Source organism: Urocitellus parryii, chromosome 4 (assembly GCF_045843805.1).
Source record: "Urocitellus parryii isolate mUroPar1 chromosome 4, mUroPar1.hap1, whole genome shotgun sequence".
Taxonomy (NCBI): Eukaryota; Metazoa; Chordata; class Mammalia; order Rodentia; family Sciuridae; genus Urocitellus; species Urocitellus parryii.
This window is the reverse complement of record NC_135534.1, coordinates 184,766,811-184,785,820: the sequence shown is the minus strand read 5'-3', so window position 1 is coordinate 184,785,820 and position 19,010 is coordinate 184,766,811. Positions and strand designations below refer to the sequence as shown.

At 35.3% G+C, this 19,010-nt stretch overlaps 1 protein-coding gene across 8 annotated transcripts in view; it reads right to left on the bottom strand.

Moving 5' to 3' along the window:
* Fktn (fukutin) overlaps nucleotides 1–19,010 on the bottom strand; it is a 99,465-nt gene that overhangs the window by 15,343 nt on the left and 65,112 nt on the right. For 5 of the 8 annotated variants that reach the window (XM_026414572.2, XM_026414578.2, XM_026414564.2 and 2 more), the window contains exon 11: nucleotides 12,535–18,781. In XM_026414572.2, the coding sequence (XP_026270357.1) occupies nucleotides 18,568–18,781 (214 nt within the window). In that variant the 3' untranslated portion in view covers nucleotides 12,535–18,567. Of the gene's footprint in view, nucleotides 1–12,534; nucleotides 18,782–19,010 lie in introns of those variants that run through there. The other 3 variants (XR_003303105.2, XM_026414589.2, XM_026414596.2) reach the window with 3 other exon arrangements.

Sequence of the window (19,010 nt, the reverse complement as noted above, 5' to 3'; positions counted from 1 at the left end):
TTCTATATTTATCTCTATGTAGGCAGCTCAGTCTTACTCGCTGTCCCAGAAAGCTTATTGTGTGACTTTCCTGCTTTCCTCAGGAATGCTTTCTTCCCTTTCTTCATTTATTCACATTTTGTCCTCTCAAAGTCTTAAGATTCAAGTGAACCTTGCTGCTCTTTTGCCTGACCTCCTTCCTGGAGCTTTAAATACTCTTTTGTGCTCAATCTGCTATCTACAAAGAACGGAGCCTTCCTTCCGTACCCTTGCCTAAGCCTGGCTTTGAGGCTCATTTCTGTTCTTATTGTTTTAACTCTAAGTTCTTTCTCTCCGAATGATAGGCCACGTCTTACAGCCAATTCTCAAGACAAGGCGCCCTACTCGAGTGCTCTGAATCACCAATCTTACAGAAAAATTGTTACATGGGATTATCATGAAAATGCAAGTTGATTACATGCCAAAGGTAGAAATAAAAGAAAATAAAGGTACTTTGAACAATTTATTAATATTTATTGTCTACTAGCTACAAAGTGGTACACCATACACTGCAGGTTTCCTATAATTCTTATAATAACCTTGAAAGGTAGATATTAATTTTAGACCCATTAGTTGAACAACAACAACAACAACAACAACAAAAAGGGAACTAAGGTATTAAATAACTAGCCTAAGATCATAAAACTCGGAAATAATGGATTATGGACTTGGGTCCATAACTCCAAAGTCCTTGCTAATCCTATTAAACCCTTCAGATTGGTGTCCAGCATGCTAGCTACTATCTATATGATGCTATTTAAGTTTTTTTAAAAACATTTATTTAGTTATACTTGCCACATTTCAAATACTGAGCAGTCACATGTGGCTAGTAGCTACAAATGAATTATTTCCTGTGTAACAAAATGCTCTAGATATTTTCTGGGTTACTGGGGAAAGACGGCTCTTAGCACATTATGATGAAGATGATAAGGCAAGAAGACATCGTCCTACAAGGAAAATTTTACCCTTTGTTTTTGAGATCTTATGCCATAAATTTGTCTTTCCTGGTAAGCAGAATCTGGTTGGATTAGTGTGTGCCCCAGTTAGGCTCCAAAATAAACTCATGCACTCCAGCTATGAGAATGTCATTCTTCTAAGACACTTGAAAGACGTTTAGTGGCACAAAATTTCCAGAAAATTGACTGCCCAATGATCTTTCCTGTAAAATTCTCTAGGAAATATTCTCCAAACTATTGAGATTAAATAGAAAAAAAGTAATTTGAATTTCAAAGTTTTATTATTTTTAAGTATTAGATGGAAAAAAAGTTAGTGATAAATATTAAATTACTTAGTTTCAGAGATTTAAGAACAGTGAAATCAGCTGGTAAAAGTCTGTTGCTAATAAGTATAATTGGGAAAAAGTCAACTACAAAAAAAATGAGAAAATAAAACTTAAAAAGAAAGTTACTTAGAACAAACTAAAAACTAAAAAACTTTCCTTTCAAAGACTGAGACAAGATTATCCCCTTTGATTTTGTTATGAAGACTGTTAGCTATTATGTTTGTAAAATGTTTAAGGAGACTCAAGTAAAATCAGAGTAAAAACAAACAAAGATGCATAGTACACATTCAAAAAGAAATCCATGAAAGTAAACAACTAGCAGGATTTGATGTAATTGTTATTTTATATTTTAGTCATTCTATTAAGTTTAATTTCTCATTGTGGTTGTAATTTCCATTTTTATGGTTGATGATGTTGAGCTTTTTTTTCTTAATTTATCATCTGTACATTCTCTTCAATGAAATGTTTTTATCATGTTTTTGCTCGTTTTCTAATTGTTTATTTTTAAAACTATGGAGTGTTCAGTTTTTTTTATTTAGAGACAGAGTCTCACTGAGTTGCTTAGAGTCTCGCTTTTTTGCTGAGGCTGGCTTTAAATTAGCGATTCTCCTGTTTCAGCCTCCTGAGTTGCTGGGATTACAGGTGTGCACCACCATGCCGGGCTTCAGGTTTTTAATATATTCTAGATATAGTCCTTTGGGAGATATGTACTTTGAAAATATTTTCTCCTGATCTGTAGCTTGACTTGATCCTGTTCATTGTGGGCTTTTGCCAAGCAGCAGTTTTTAAAATTTTGATGAAGTCTAATTTGTCCACTTTTCCTTTTATAGATTGAGCTTTTGGTACCAAGACTAAGAAAATTCTTTGCATAGCCTTATCTTATTGAGATTTTCCATTTTTTTTTAAATTAAAAAAAATTTCATATTTAAATGTGTGATACATTTAAGTTCATTTTTTGTATTAGGAGTAAAGTTCTGATGAAGGTTCTTTTTTTTTTTAAACAACTATCTTGCCTATGGATGTCTAACTGCTCTAGCATCATCTGTTATAAAAGGCTACTCCTTCTCCACTGAATTGCTTTTGCACTTTTTGTAAAATAATCAGTTGAGTTTATCTGTGTGGTTCAATTTCGTGGCTCTTTTTTTTCCTTCATTGATCTATGTGTCTGTCCCTTATTCATATCATACTGTCATGATAACTGCATTAGATTGTGAGGGCTGCCATATAAATTACCACACACTGTGTGGTTTAAACAACAGAAATTTATTTTCTCACATTTCTGGGAGTTTGTAGATGGCCATCTTCTTTCTGTCTTCACTTGATCCTCCATAGTGCCTCTTCTCATCCTACTCTTATGAGGACATGTATCACCTTTGGGGACTTACATATATAACCTCATTTTACCTTAATTAGCTGTTTAAAGGCTTTATCTCCAAATACAGCAATATTGTGATACATTGAGGATTAAAACAAATGTGAATTTTGAAAGTTTTGATTTCAAAAAAATCTGTTTGCTTTTTCAAGATCAGAAGGTAACTAGATTTGGCAGAGAGTAGCTACTGGATTTCAAATTAGAAGACAAGAGTTTTATATCTGTTAGCTAAATAGTAGCTTCCTCATCTGCAAAACAAAGGGTAATAATATCTACCTTATAATATCAGATACCAGCTGTGCAGGGTGGCACATGCCTATAATTCCAACAACTGAGGAGACTTAGGCAGAGGGATCGCAAGTTTGAGGCCAGCCTCAACAACACTGAGATCCTCAGCAACTTAGTGAGACTCTGTCTCAAAAAAAAAAAAAAAAAAAAAAAAAGGGCTGGGTATGTGGCTCAGTGATAAAGCACCCTTGGGTTGTTTCAACAGTACCAAAAATAAACTAAATAAAATTTAAAAGATGTGTATTAAATTATGAAGCCAAACTCAGATCCACTGATTGATTGAAAATCTTTCCTTCTACTTTTTTTTTTTTTTTGGTCAAGATTGCTTGAGTTATTTCAATAAATAAGTACAGCACATACATTTGAGAATAAAGTTTGTAGAAAAATCTTGCCAAGATTTTCATAGAAATTGCACTAAATCTATAGATAGACTTTTTGATAAACTTGACATTTTTATTATGAGTTTTTCAATGCATGGACATGGTATGTATCTTGATTTATTTGGGCCAATAATCCCAGCAGGGTGGAAGGCTGAGGCAGGAGGCTCGAAAGTTCAAAGCCAGTGTTAGCAATTTAGCAAGGTCCTAAGCAACTTAGAGAGACCCTATCCCCAAATTTAAAAATTTAGAAAGCATTGGGGATGTGGCTCAGTGCTTAAGTGCCTCTGGTTTCAATCCACAAAAATAAAGAAATAGATAGATAAATAAATAAATAATATATATGTAAATTTGATTTGGAGTATGATCTTGATCTTGTATACTATAACCATATTAAACTCCCCTACTAGCTCCAGGAGTTTTCTGTTTATATTTTTTCCCTTTAAGATTTATTCATAGAAGAGATAATACAAGGTGTTTTTATTATTTTTTATTTTTTGTGGTACTGGAAACTGAACCCAGAGATTGGTGCATGCTGGGCAAGTGCTCTGCCACTGAGCTATACACCTCCAGCACTAAAGGGGTGTTTTAAAAAAAGTTTTTATTAGTGCATTATAATTATACATAATAATGGGATTCATTGTGATACATTTGTACCAGAACATGCTTTGGTCAGTGTAATTCTCCAGTAATTCCCCTTTACATCTGCTTTGTCCTCCTGTTGATCCCCTTCCTCTACTGGTATCCCTTCTATTTTTATAAGTTTCTCTCCCCTACACACAGCTTTGTTTCCCTCTTTAACTTGCACTCATAAGAGAAACATATGGCCAGCCATGGTGGGGCACATGACTGTAAATTCCAGTGACTTGGGAGGCTGAGGTAGGAGGACTATGTTAGAGGCCAGCCTCAAGAATTCAGTGAGACCCATAGAAAAAAAGAAAAAAGGAAAAAAAAAAACAGGCAAGAAAGAAAAGAAAGAAAGAAAGAAAGAAAGAACATATGACCCTTGACTAATTATTTATTTATTTATATTTTGGTGCCAAGGATTAAAGTTGAGGGCACTTAACCACTAGGCCACATCCCCAGCCCTGTATTTTTTGTTTTATTTTGTTTTGTTTTCTTACCAGGAATTGAACTCAGGGGCACTGGACCACTGAGTTACATCCCCAGCCCTATTTTGTATTTTATTTAGAGACAGAGGCCTCTCTGAGTTGCTTAGCACCTTGCTGTTGCTGAGCCTGGCTTTGAACTCGAGATTCTCCTGTCTCATCCTCCTGAGCCATTGGGATTACAGGCATGTATCACTGCACCCAGCTGATCCTTGATTTTGTGAGACTGGTTTGTTTTACTTAACACTATGATCTCCAGTTCATGCATTTTCCTGAATATGATGTAACTGTTTTTCTTTATGGCTGTGTAAAACTCCATTGTATAGTACCACATTTTTTAATCCATTCATCTTTTGACAGACACCTAGGCTGGTTCTATAACTTGGCTATTGTAAATTGAGAACCTATAAACATGGGTATGCATGTATCACTATAGTATGTTGACTGTAGTTCTTTTGGGTAAATATCAAGCAGTAGTATAGCTGGGTCATTCTAGTGCCTCCATTCCTAGACTTTTGAGGAAATTCCATACTGATTGTATTAATATACAATTCCAACAGTGTATGAATGTTCCTTCCCCCAACCCAGCATCCTCACCAGCATTTATTATTTGTATTCTTAATGTCATTCTAACTAGTGTGCTATGAAATTTCAACATGGTTTCATGTTCATCTCACTGATTGTTAAAGATGTGGAACATTTTTCTTTATTCATTGGCCATTTTTATTTCTACTTTCAAGATATGTCTGTTTGGTTCATTTATTCAGTTATTGTGTTTGTGTGTTGAGTTCTTTATATATTCTGGATATTAGTCCTCTATTGAAGGAGCAGCTGGTAGAGATTTTCTCCTATTCCATGGGTCCTCTCATAATGCTCTTGTTTTCTGTGAAGTTTTTAAAACCGATATAATTTCTTAATTCTTGGTTTTATTTCCTGAGTTTTAGGGGTTTGATTGAGGAAGTCACTACCTGTACCTTTATGTAAATGTTGACTCTATATTTTCTTCTAATAGTTACAAAGTTACTGGTCCAAGTCCAGGTTTTTTATCCACTCTGAGTTGACTTTTGTGCAGGGTGAGAGAGCATGATCTAGTTTCATTTTTCCACATATGAACATAGAGTTTTTCCAGCACTATTTGTTAAAAAGGCTGTTTTTTCCTCCATCATATATGTGTTTTGGGTACCATTGTCAAGGATCAGGAGACTATATGTATTTGTCTCTGTGTCCTTTATTCTATTCCATTGGTCAATGAGTCTATTTTATACCATTACCATGCTGTTTTTGTTACTACAGCCATGTACTATAATTTGAAATCTGGTTTGGTGATGACTCCAGCACTGCTCTTGATTAGAATTGCTTTGGTTATCATGGGTATTTGGTTATTTCATACAAATTTTAGGACAGTATTTTGTAGCTCTGGGAAGAATGTCATAGATACTTTGATGGGGGTTGCATTGAATCTTTAGATTACTTTTTTGTTAATATGACCATCTTAACATTATCAATACTGTCTAGCCAAGAATATGGGAGGTCTGTTTTCTTTTTTTTTTTTTTAAATATTTATTTATTACTTTTTTAAAGACAGAGTGAGAGAGGAGAGAGAGAGAGAATTTTTAATATTTATTTTTTTTTGGTTCTCGGCAGACACAACATCTTTGTTGGTACGTGGTGCTGAGGATCGAACCCGGGTCGCACGCATGGCAGGCGAGCGCGCTACCGCTTGAGCCACATCCCCAGCCCCGGGAGGTCTGTTTTCTAATGTCTTCAATTTCTTTCTTCTGTATTCTACAGTTTTTATTTAGAGGTATTTCACCTTGGTAGATTCATTACTAAATATTATATTTTGGGGGAGGGGCTATTGTGCATGGAATTCTCATCCCAATTTCTTCTTCAGCAGATTCATTACTGGCATATAGAAAATTTATTGATTCTTGTGTATCGACTTTTTTATCCTTTTCAAATTGTCAAATTTGTTTATCAGTGCTAAGAAGTCCTCTGGTATGTTATTTGGGTCTTCCAATTATAGAATCATATCATCTGCACACAGTGACGATTTGACTTCTTTCTTTCCTATTTGTATTCCTTTTATTTCCTTCTCTTGCATGATTTTTTCTGGCTAAAGTTTTAAAAACTACCTTTAATGGAATTAATGAGAGTGGACATCCTTTTCTTATTCCTGGTTTCAGAGGAAATGCTATCAGTTTTTCCCTATTCACTATGATGTTGGCTTTGGGTTTTTAAAATTTGAGTCTTTTTTCTATTTTGGTTAATTTAGCTAAGAGTTTATACAATTTTGCTCAGAATTGGCTCTTTGCTATATTGATCCTTTGTATTGTTATTTTATTCTCTATTTCATTAATCTCAGCTCTGATCTTATTTCCTCCCTACTTTTGTTTTTATAATTGGTTTGTTCTTGTTTTTCTAGGATGTGAGGATGAATCATTAGGCTGCTTATTTACAGTCTGTTATTGTTTGAATGTAGGTGCCCCTCCAAAGCTCCTGTGTTAATGCAGGAACATTCATTCAGTGGTGAAATGATTGGATTGTGATAGCTGTAAGCTAATCAGCTTGTCCTAGTTTAAATGAACTTACTAGTAGTAACTGTGGCTGGAGATAGTGGGTCATTGATGTCGTACCTGGAAAGGGTTCATCTTCCTTATGGACCCTTCCCTTATCCCCTGTGCCTTTTTTTTTTTTTTAAAAGATATTTTTATTGTAGATGTTCACAATACTTTATTTATTTTTATGTGGTACTGAGGATTGAACCCAGTGTCTCACTTGTGGGAGGAAAGTGCTTTACCACTGTGCTACAACCCCAGCCTTCCCCTCTGCTTCTTGACTGCCACGAATAGAGTAGTGCTCCTCAGCCATGTTTTTTACCATGGTATTCTTTCTCACCTTGGGCCCAGAACAATAGAGTTCATTGACTATGGAGTAAACCTCTAAAACTATGAGTCCAAATAATTTTTCCTCCTCTAAGTTGTTCTTGTTGGGTATTTAAGTCACAGCAGTGAAAAGATAACACAGGATCTTTCTGATTTTTTTTTTTTTAAAGGCACTCACAGGCTTTCCTCTCAGGACTGCCTTCATAGTGTCCCAGAGATTCTGGTATGTTGGTTGTTATCTTTATACTCCTTTTGATTTTAAGCATTTAAAATGTTCTCACCTGATTTCTTCTATGATCCTTTCATCAATCTGTGTTTATGTATGTTTATATGGTTTTTATTATAGTTTATTTCAATTCTATTCCATTATGATTTATTAAGATGGGATTATATTTGTTGTTTTGTATTTGCTAAGACTTGCTTTGTAACCTGAAATATGATCTCTTTTGGAGAAGATTCCGTGAGCAACTGAGAAGAAAGTGAATTTGATTGTATTGGGCTGAATATTCAGATGTCTGTTAAGTTCATTTGATTTACTGAATTTTTTAGGTCTGAAAAATATTTAATGATTTTGTTCTAATGACTTTTCTATTAGTGAGAGAGGTGTGTTGAAATCACCCAGTATTACTTGCACTTGGATCTGAGTCTTTATGTTGAGTAGTGTTAGTTTTATGAAACTAGATGCACTGAAGTTTGGGGCATATACTATTGGTCTATCTCGTATTGTTCTCTTTACTAGTATGAAGGTCTTTGTTTCTCCTGATTAATTTTGGCTTGAAGTCTGCTTTGTTGGATATTAGAGTAGCCACTTCTGCTTGCTTTCAGGCTTAATTTGCATGGAATATCATTTTCCATCCTTTCACTGCCAGCCATGGATGTCTTTGCCTGTGAGATGAATCTCTTGTAGACAACATATAGTTGGATATTGTCTCTTAATCCACTCTGCCAGTCTAATATGTCTTTTAACTGAAGAGTTAAGACCATTTTATATTTGGTGTTATTATAGAGAGGTGTTTATTTCTTTCCTGCCATTTTGATTTATTTCTGATGTTTACTTTGGTCCTATTCTTTATTTGCTTAACTACTCTTTTAATGAGGCTTATCCTTTCATGAGCTGTGGAGTTTGTTTTTCAGTTCTGTGCATAGGATTTCTTTAAGTATTTTCTGTAATGCTGGCTTAATACTCATAAGTTCTAGTTTATTTTTATCTTGAAAGGTTTTTATTTCTTCTTCAATTCTGAAGGACAGCTTTACTGGATACAGCAATCTTGGGTGGCAGTTTCTTCCAGGGCTTGAAAAACATTTTTCCAAGTACTCACAGATTTTAGAGTTTCTGCAATTATCCTGATTGGTTTACCACTAAATGAAACTGGACAATTTTCTCAAAAGTCTTTTTAAAATTCATCCTTGTTCTGTACATTGTGCATTTTAATTATGTCATGAAAAGATTCATCTTTGATCTTTTCTATTTGAGGTTCTAAATGCTTCCTATATTTGAATGTTCATCTGATTCCAAGGCTTGGAGCTTTTTTCTGCTATTGTTTCTTTCACTGAAAAGGTTATAAATCCATTATTCTGTATCTCAGTTCTCTTCTTAATTACAATGATTCTTACATTCAGTTTCTTAACATTTCCTTAGATTTCTTAATATATTTTGATCATGGTTTCTCATACTGATATACCAGCAACTGCAGCTTCCATAGCTATCCTGAGTTTCTCCCAACCTCTTTATTGTTGACTGAGTGCTACAGTTCATATGCCTTGACTTCAATATCTGTAATTCTTCCATCTCAGAGATCTGATCTATTGGTGAGACTTCCAACTAAATTTTTAATTAGATTTATTATTTCATTTCCAGGATTTGTTCTTTTTCAGAATCTCTCTTTATTGAAATCTCTTTCATATCCTATATTTTCTCTTAGCTTGTTCCTTAAGTCTTCTTTTATTTATTTATTTTTTTTATTTTTTTAAAGAGAGAGTGAGAGAGGAGAGAGAGAGAGAGAGAATTTTTAATATTTATTTATTTATTTTTTTAGTTCTCGGCGGACACAACATCTTTGTTGGTATGTGGTGCTGAGAATCGAACCCGGGCCGAACGCATGCCAGGCGAGCACGCTACCGCTGAGCCACATCACCAGCCCCAAGTCTTCTTTTAGTTCACTGATCATTTTAGCCATTAACTTTTTGAGTCCTTAGGGACTTCATCTACATCATCGTGTATGTATTCAGTTATTGGGGGGTTATAGGTTTTTTAAAAAATATATTTATTTTTTAGTTGTAGGTGAACACAATATCGTATGTGTGTGTGTGTGTGTGTGTATGTGTTGCTAAGGAATGAACCCAGTGCCTCATGCATGCTAGGCAAGCACTCTACACTGAGCCACAACCCCAGCCCCAGGATTATGTTTTTAGAGGTGTCTTGTTGGCTTGTTTCCTTGTATTTTCTGAGGCTGTATATTTATATATCTGCTTCTCATCCCTGCCTTGCAGCCTCTGTTGGGGAAGCATTATCTTATTTAAACAGATTTCATCCTCCAAATGGTTTTGTCATTGTGTCTGGGAGAGAAAGTCTAAATCTGGAAGGACTGCAGATTAGTCTTCTTGCTTGCTCTACCTGTAGACTGACCTGGATAATGTCACACTTCTCATTCTGAAAGCCTGTGTGCTAGGGGAAAGTTGTGGAATATGACAGTCTTTACTCCAGCCTGTCTGGTCATAGATTTTTGTGGGGGGAGGATTACTATTTTCTTTCTGACCCTCATCCCAGTTTCCCTTCCCAGCAGTCATATTCATTATCCCAGAGTTTAGGCCACCATTTCCAAATGAAAGCACCTTTTACTCTTCTACTCTTACACTGATATACCAACGACTGCAGCTGCCATGGCTATCCTGAGTTTCTCCCAAGTCTGTGTTATAGTCTCTCTCCTGTGTTACAGATTGATTCAAGGCATGAGAACCCTTTGATTCATTGAAAAGCAGAGTCTATGTGGCTGTTAGATCTTGGGCATCCAAAAAACAATTATTTAAAGATCAAGACAAAAAGTATAAAGAAAAAAAAATAGCAAAATGTGAAAACAAAGGTAATGTACAAGGATTCCTAGTCTCTCATTCATGAAGTCCAAACAGCACGATCTATTGCCACTTTATTTCCTCCGGAGAATGCTAGGGCTTTCTCCAACTGGAAAGTGCCAGGACTTTCTCCTATACTAGTGAAGGGCATTGTACCTGAGCTTATTTTCTGCTTAGATAAAAATTTGTTGGACAGATTTTTCTTAAACATTGTTGGGAAAATTTCTTTTGGGGCTGAGGATGTGGCTCAAGCGGTAGCGCACTCGCCTAGCATGTGTGCGGCCCGGGTTCGATCCTCAGCACCACATACAAACAAAGATGTGTGTCCGCCGAAAACTTAAAAAAAAAAAAATTTAAAAATTTTCCGTCTCTCTCTCTCTTAAAAAAAAAAAAAAAAAGAAAATTTCTTTTGGCTTTTTGGAGGAGAACTTCCCCTGTTCTGCTGAGCCACTGCATGACCACCATCTATTACTTTTATTAATTCTCTTTCTACTCTGGAAACATTACTTTGGTTTTTCACCTGGTCTGCAGCTCTTTGAGTTGCCTATTGGCAGTTTCCCAGTCTTCCTACCTCCATTGGTCACTGCAGAACTGTTGTTTTAGTTCACTCTCAGCTGCTATGATATTGTCCCTTCCATGAGGCTGTTTCCTCCTTGATCTCATTTTTAAAAAATAAAAAGATTCCTTGGTATTATCTAGGTAGACAATCATGTCACCTGGAAATAAAGAGATACATTTCTTTCCAATTTATATTTTTCTTGCTTTATTGTAGTGGCTAGAGCAGTATTAGATTGTTAAAATTAGTATGAGCAGACATTCTTGCCTTCTCCCCAATGCTAGGGGAAACAAATTCAATCTTTTACTTTAGATGCTATTTATCAAGTTAATAAGTGTTTGATTATCAGCTTGTTCTTTATTGAGTTGAGGTCATTCCCTTTTTCTAACTTACTTTTTTTTTTTCTTCAATCACAAATGGAGGCTAGATCTTGTTAAACCCCTTTTCCGTGTCTACTTATATGATCCCATAATTTTCTTCTTTAGCTGTATTATACTGACTGATTTATACGTTGATATAGCAATTTGTATCTGGAATAAATACCACTGGTCTTGGTATATAATTCCTTTTTAGACATTGTTGAATTTACACAAACTAAGACTTCAAAAACTCCAGGCCCTGTGGTACTTCTGTTCCACCAGTTACTCTTCACAATCTGTCTTTGGCTCAAATTCTATAAAAGATGTTTCTAGTTCTTTCCTTCTGAAATATATTATTTTATGGTTCCTCATGGTAGGCATTTTCTTTTGCTACCAAGAGCTAATAAACCTTTGTGTGATTATAGGTGTCTTCTTGGTGTTCTTTGGAGGGCATACTGTATCCCTGAAAACTTAAATTTCCAAGTACATCATTATACAAAATACATATATGAAGACTTGAATTTGGTGCCAACATACCTTATATACAAACAGAGATATGAAAAAATTGTGGTATATATGTGTATTAAGAATTGTAATGCAAAAAAAGAGTACATGTAGAATGGCATAAATTGACATGAACATATTTTATACACAGAGATACAAAAAATTGTGCTCTATATGTATAATAACAATTGTAATGCATTCCACTGTTGTGTATTTAAAAAATAAATTTAAGGGCTGGGGATGTGGCTCAAGCGGTAGCGCGCTCGTCTGGCATGCGTGCGGCCCGGGTTCGATCCTCAGCACCACATACCAACAAAGATGTTGTGTCCGCCGAGAACTAAAATAAATAAATAAATTCTCTCTCTCTCTCTCTCTCTCTCTCTCTCTCTCTCTCTCTCTCCCTCCTACTCTCCTCTCTCTTTAAAAAAAAATAAATAAATAAATAAATAAATAAATTTAAAAAAACAAAAACACAAAAATATTTCATAATTAAAAATGTTTTAAAAAACAAAACAAACAAACAAAAAATTCCCAAGTACATGTGTGCAGACCTCTGAAGTTCCTGGACTTAATTTTTAGAAATACTATATTGATGGTAAAATAACTATTTTACCAGATTATTTATGAAATGCTAGTGGTTGTTATTCTTACTTAAAATTTTGAAAATAAATACAAGATATCTCAAAGAGATTAGAAAAAATTTTATTCATCACTTCAAAGTAAATTATATATTACAAATTTTGGTCAAAATAATATTATTAAAGGTATTTTCAGTAGTACCACAAAGCATCTATACCTGAAGATAAAATCAAATAGTAAACAGGTAAGCATACCCTGAAATCTACTCATGTTTAAAAATTCCTATACATGTTTTATAGTTATGAATTGGAAGGAACACACAAAGAGCTACATGATTTTCAAATAACAAACACATGAATTATCTCCATGCTCAGAATAAATCATTAGAAAGGTGCAAGATCTTTAATTTTTTAAAAGGCGTGTGAGTACCTTATTTTATACAACAAAATACTATAGTTCTAGTTCTCTTTATAGCCCCTTTTCAACACTTTTGTGGGAGATGCTTATGAGTAAATGGAAGCTTGGTGGGCTAAAGGCTTTTTTTTTACCTACACTCCATTGGGTTCAGGAGTTAGAGGAGTGGTGGGAATTTTAGGCTATATCTGAAAGTTCAGAAACAGATTTCTCATTAGAAAATTTGTACTTGCCTTTTTGATTTTTGTACAAAGATATCACAAATGAATTGATCTGCTTCACTTATAAATTATAATTAAGTTTCCAGTCTGATGGTGAGTAGCTTAAAATGGTATCTCATACCTTGCTGATTCTTGTCTAGTTGAGATAGAAACAAATTTTGTGACAGTGGATAGGAGTATTTTCAATTCTCTGACAATAAAAAGGCATAGATCATCTCCCCACTTCTGGTGGTTCTGGGAATTGAACCTAAAGCTGCATACATGCTCTAGCCAAGTGTTCTGTCACTGAGTTACACCCATATCACAACATAGATAATTAAATAAAACTAAGTATTCCAAATTCTTTCATTTTCCAAAATCCTCTGGGTAAAGCTAGAATATTGAAAAATGAGTTCAGGTCAGAGCAGACACTAAATCAAAGAACTACTTGAGATCAAGAAACTAATTTCATAAGAGATAGTATTAAGAGACAACAGCTTGATCAACAAAATGATAATACAAGTTCTATTTAGAAAAGAGTCAATGTGGTAATGTCTTTGAATTTCATAAAACTATACAATTTGACATGCAATGAGTGGATAAAATAATTTTTTTCTTAAGCAAATCACTTGGCACTTTATCCTGACCTACAATTTCTGTAATCCCATTTGAATAATTACAAAAAACAACATGGAATTAGGAAGTGGCACATTTCTTGAATATTTACTTAATCCTAGGTTTACACATTTCATTGACTCTTTCTAAAATCCCTTAGAATTAAGCACAATTTCCCCCAATTGACTCATGTAAACAGAGGCTGAGAGCCCCCCATCTCCATGCTATAAATCCCACATAATAAAATGAGATTCAAACTCCTACAGTGCTCAAAAGCTTGAGACTTTTTTTTAAATTTTTTTTTTTAGTTTTTGACAGACCTTTATTTTATTTATATTTATTCAGTGCTGAGAATCGAACCCAGTGCCTCACACGTGCCGGGCAAGTGTGCTTCCACTGAGCCCCAGACCCAGCCCACTTGTGGTCTTTTTTATACTAACATGTTACCTTCCATAATAGAGATGTTACAGGTGACCCAGCCAGCCCAGGTTTTAACAATAGAGGAAGAGGGGGAAAGTAAAGTCACTGTGACTTTTTTTTTTTTGATGTGATAATTGGTATGTTCTCTTTCTCTTTTTAAAGAATTTAACCTTTACTTTATTTATTGTTTTTATGTGGTGCTAAGGATCAAATATAGTGCTTCACCTGTGCTAGGCAAAGTCTCTACCACTGAGCCACAACCCCAGCCTTGTTTTCTTTCGTTTTTTTTTTTTTTTAATTTGTTCTTTTTAGATATACATGGCAGTACAGTGTATTTCGACATAGCATACATACATGGAACATAACTTATTCTAATTAGGATCCCATTCTTGTGGTTGTACACTATGTGGAGTTTCACTGGTTGTGTATTCACATATGAACATAGGAAAGTTAGGTCCAATTAATTCTACTGTCTTTCCTATGTCATTTCTTTAGAGAAATTCTTTCAGTCAGTAACTGGAGTTTTTCCATGCCTTTAAGCAGCTACAACTATGAATATGTGTTAGAAGGAGGGATGTTTTTGAGATAAGATTTCCCCTAGGGATTTACAACATTTAGGATGAAGAAACTGTTTATTTTCTAGAAAGTGAAACTTGGGGAAACTTAGAAAAATTTGTAGCCTTAGGCTTGTGATATTAGATGACATTTTAGATTGGAGCTGAGAACTTATTCCAAGTGTGTCTTTCAGATTCAACTTTGGTATCCAATCTATAAACCCCTGCTGAGATATGCAGTTTTCGGCCTATCCTATATGCATTGAGGCTTTGTTGTTGTGTAAGAATAGAAATAATGATTTGGAGTCACAAATTTAAAAAGAAATGAGCACAGTCTATTGTTAACTACTTGCATTCATAAGAAATAATCACTATAAATAACCAAAAGCAGAAAGAAACTAGATACTCCAATTTCCTTTCCAGCCAAGCAGAAAAAAAAAAAAAGTCCTGAAAATTGCAATGTACTCTGTTTACATCTAACTATTGTTCTCTTTGAAGGATAAAGATCTTTCAGGAAGAAAAGGGCTTGAGACAGAAAGATCCACATGAAAGGCTGCTTCATGAAGGGGAGGGACTCTTCAAAGAGGGGCACTTAGCAAATTGGTGCTGATGGTTCTCTGGGGAAATACAAGAGGGTAAAGCATCAATGGAATACATCTTGAGCTATGGAGAATCAGGTACCAAAGGCTGGTATTTCCAGGTATGAACAATTTTATTTTTGGGATACAAGGTTTTTTTTCAGATAAAGAAGGTAGCCTAAAAATTCTGGACAACAAAGAAACATTCCTTCCCTAACCTCTTTGTCACCTTGGGGTTTCAACCCGAGCAAAAAGATAGTAAGTGGGGAATGGCAAAAAAAAAAAAAAAAACCCTGAAACTGTATCATTGAACACTGGGTAACTCCTCTGTCAAGCATTTTGAAAGGGTCAAAGATGTTGTGCGGGGAAGTAAGTAATGAAAGAAACACTGGACTAGATATTATGGCACTCTTGTGTTTTAGCTTCAGCTGTTTCTTGCTCAGAATATTTCTTATTTACCAGTTATAAAATAAGAGAGTTACAATGAATATTGCACTAAAGCTCCTTTTGGTTTTAAAGATTCAAGAGCAGGATGATTTTCACTTAAATGTTAAGTTATTTGGGGGGATGCTGGCATGTATTTTATTACCTAGTGTTCACTTTTCAGGGTTTGTAGCTAGGGAATCAGGGAAACATGCATTCTCACTGCTCAGCTATTAGGAATACTCAATTTGGGGAACTTACTATTTTATTCCAGGGGCCAGGAATCAGTTGTTGGAGTAGATGGAGGATAAAGACAAATGCTCAAGCTTAGAGAAGGACTGAAAGGCTTTCTCAGTGGACTGATTGTCAACTTGCAACTCAGTTGACTGTTCTTGCTTCTTAGGATCGTTCTGGAAACATTCACAGTGTCTAAATACCAATAAGTTAATATAAGAGGTTTTCTTCGGATAAACCAGGCAAACTGGAACTGAAAATGATCAGATTAGGAAAATGACTGCTGGAATACTTAAGTAAGGAAAGAAAAGTGATCTGATGAGATATTGATGAGGGATACACTTAACTCAGGGTCTCTGAACACTCAGCCAAGTTCAAATGGTAAGAAGCACAGGCTGAAGTAATGCTGAATCAGTATCAGAGGTAAGTTCAGCTCTCTTCATATTCTGGGGAAAGGCTTTCATTTCTCCAAATTAGAATGGAGCCCAAGAGCTAAAGCCGTCTGTAAAACCAGAAGGAAGACAAGGTATCTCAGCAGCCTTGATCTATGTAAGGAAGAATATGGAATATTTACCAACTGGACTAAGATATCTTGTTTTTTCACATTTCCAGATCTCATACTCGTGAGACAGATACAAGAGAAACAACATGAACTTGTTGGGAAGGATTTCCTGGCAAACATTTGGAAACCCCAATTTAGGCAGGAATGTGAAGAATATGGAGTTCCAGATGCCAAGCACAAAGAAACAGCACTCTAAGTAGAGTGGATTTTACCCAAGAACACAATTATTATCTCTTATATTGTTTTGGGGTGTGAAAAATGAAATTAGAGTTGGATATTTAAAACTTGGGGGGGCTGGGAATGTGGCTCAAGCGGTAGCGCGCTCGCCCGGCATGCGTGCGGCCCGGGTTCGATCCTCAACACCACATACCAACAAAGATGTTGTGTCCGCCGAGAACTAAAAAATAAATATTAAAAATTCTCTCTCTCCTCTCTCACTCTCTCTTTAAAAAAAAATAAAAAAAACTTGGTTTATAATCTATGGGCTGATTTTCTAACAAAGAGAAAGATGATTACGATAACCTATCATTTGGGTACTGCTGGTAATCTATAAAGATCCCTGAAAACCTGTTTATTTATGAAAAGACCCAATGATTTTACATTGAGAATGCATCCTAGGAGAGATAGAATGTTGGTTACCATCCATCAAAGAAAATCTTCGTGTTGTTTTTCAAATTAAGACCTGTTATTCTTGTTACAGAAAAAAGTCTACCATGTCAGCCCAGAAGACAGTTTTAAGTAGCACAGATAAGATATGAGACTTAGCTTCTTTTCCTGAGGCTCACTGTACCTGCATTTCCCTTTATCACTCAATGAGAATACATCATTCAAGCGACTACTAGTAAAGAGGTAGGGAAGTCATCCCAGCCCACTCAGGGGTATATCTTGAGATGGGCAGGGGAATGAAGGGTTCCAAAGTAGATGGTACTTGAGAAAGCAGGGAAGTCTGAGTTCTTGCCCCATAGATACTCCATAGATTGAACAATGAGAGAGACACACAGCTTTATAAACAGTATAGTCCAGGATGGGGAATAGTTGTCAGGTTCATTATTTACCTTTCATTTTGGAGATCTGAAGCAGTTTTAGAAGAGAAAAAGAACAGCTTTTTGCCACTTAAATTAGTTTATTGTGTATAAATTAAAGATAAGGAGCCGTGACTGATGAATAAATACAATGAAGGGTATATTTAGAAAAATTAGAGGTATTTCTATTAATATCTTAGGGTCAACACTAATTTGGAAATGCAAGGGTTATAAACTGAGAAAATAGAAGATGTCCATGAATAGTTCATATTCTTACCTAAGACAGTGGGTTGAGAGTGAAATAGGAAAGTGAGTTTTGTGAAATCACATCTCTTCAAAATCATGTCTGGTAGCATGGTCTTGCTTGAATAATATACCAACAAGTGCATCAAGGGTCAATGAAAATATTCTCACCATAGTTGAAAATTTAAGTATCACAAAAGCATCAGCTTTCTTCTCACTTCAAATATGAAAATAGTAAATATATGAAATTTACTTATCTTGACAAAACTCATTTCAAAATGAGCTCCCACCTTCCCTTATAGAATAATACCCTATGCTCTAAATCAATTTGCATCATATGGCTTGTCAAATGAGTCTGCAACAATCTTTTCCTGATGCTACCTAAAGTCTGATCACTTGAAAATTAACTCAGATGCCACATTCTTAAAGGTAGCACTATTACACAAGCTTCAACACTAAGAACAGGAATACATTGTTCTTTTTCATGAATATACCATTCATTAGCTTTGCCTGATAAGCTCATCTTCCAGTCCAAGAATTACTTAACATTTAAAAAAATTATAGGATATATTATATTCTAATTCAGCTCTTCAAAAGGTGGAAAATTTCCATCAAAGGAAAACAGGGGTGCTTACCAAAGGGACAGGAACAATGCAGGCATTTGATCATTTGTCTCTGCTTCTCCACGGTAACCTAGTATTTTATCTGACACACAGAAACTAAGTGAATGCTGAATGAGATAATTAAATCAGATGGCTCAAGAGTTAGGATTCTTTCAGTCTTAAAACTTGTCATGTTTTTCCTTTGGATCCTGCTTATGTTTGACAAATAGACATGTAGTCTTTTAAACAGTTACCAACATTTTTTTTTCAAGAGAAAGCTTCTCCTATTTCAACTTATTATTTCAGTACAACTGGATGACCTCATCCCACTCAGAAATAGGCCAGATTCCATTGGACTGCACATTGGGGGGAGAGTTCTTCCAGTCCCATATCTTTATAGGAATCTTCCAGGTCTTACCATAGTTGGCTTCAATGTATTCGATGGTTTCACAGGGCACATTGACCTTCATGTCTACAAATTCAGTCCAGCACAGTGTAAACTTGGGAAACAGGTATCTGTGGTAGAACAGAGGCATTGTGGGGAGGGGTTAGGCTCCCACAATGGAAAGTCCAGCAGGAGAACCCAGTTACTAGTGCATTCTTGGTTGAAGGACAGCCCTTTCCAACTAAGCAGCTTTGGGAACAGAGAAAGTGGACATTTGATACTTTTAATTGTCCAACATTCCTTTCTCTTCAAATGCTAACACCACCCCAATTTTCCTCCCTTATTTCCAATTCATATGAG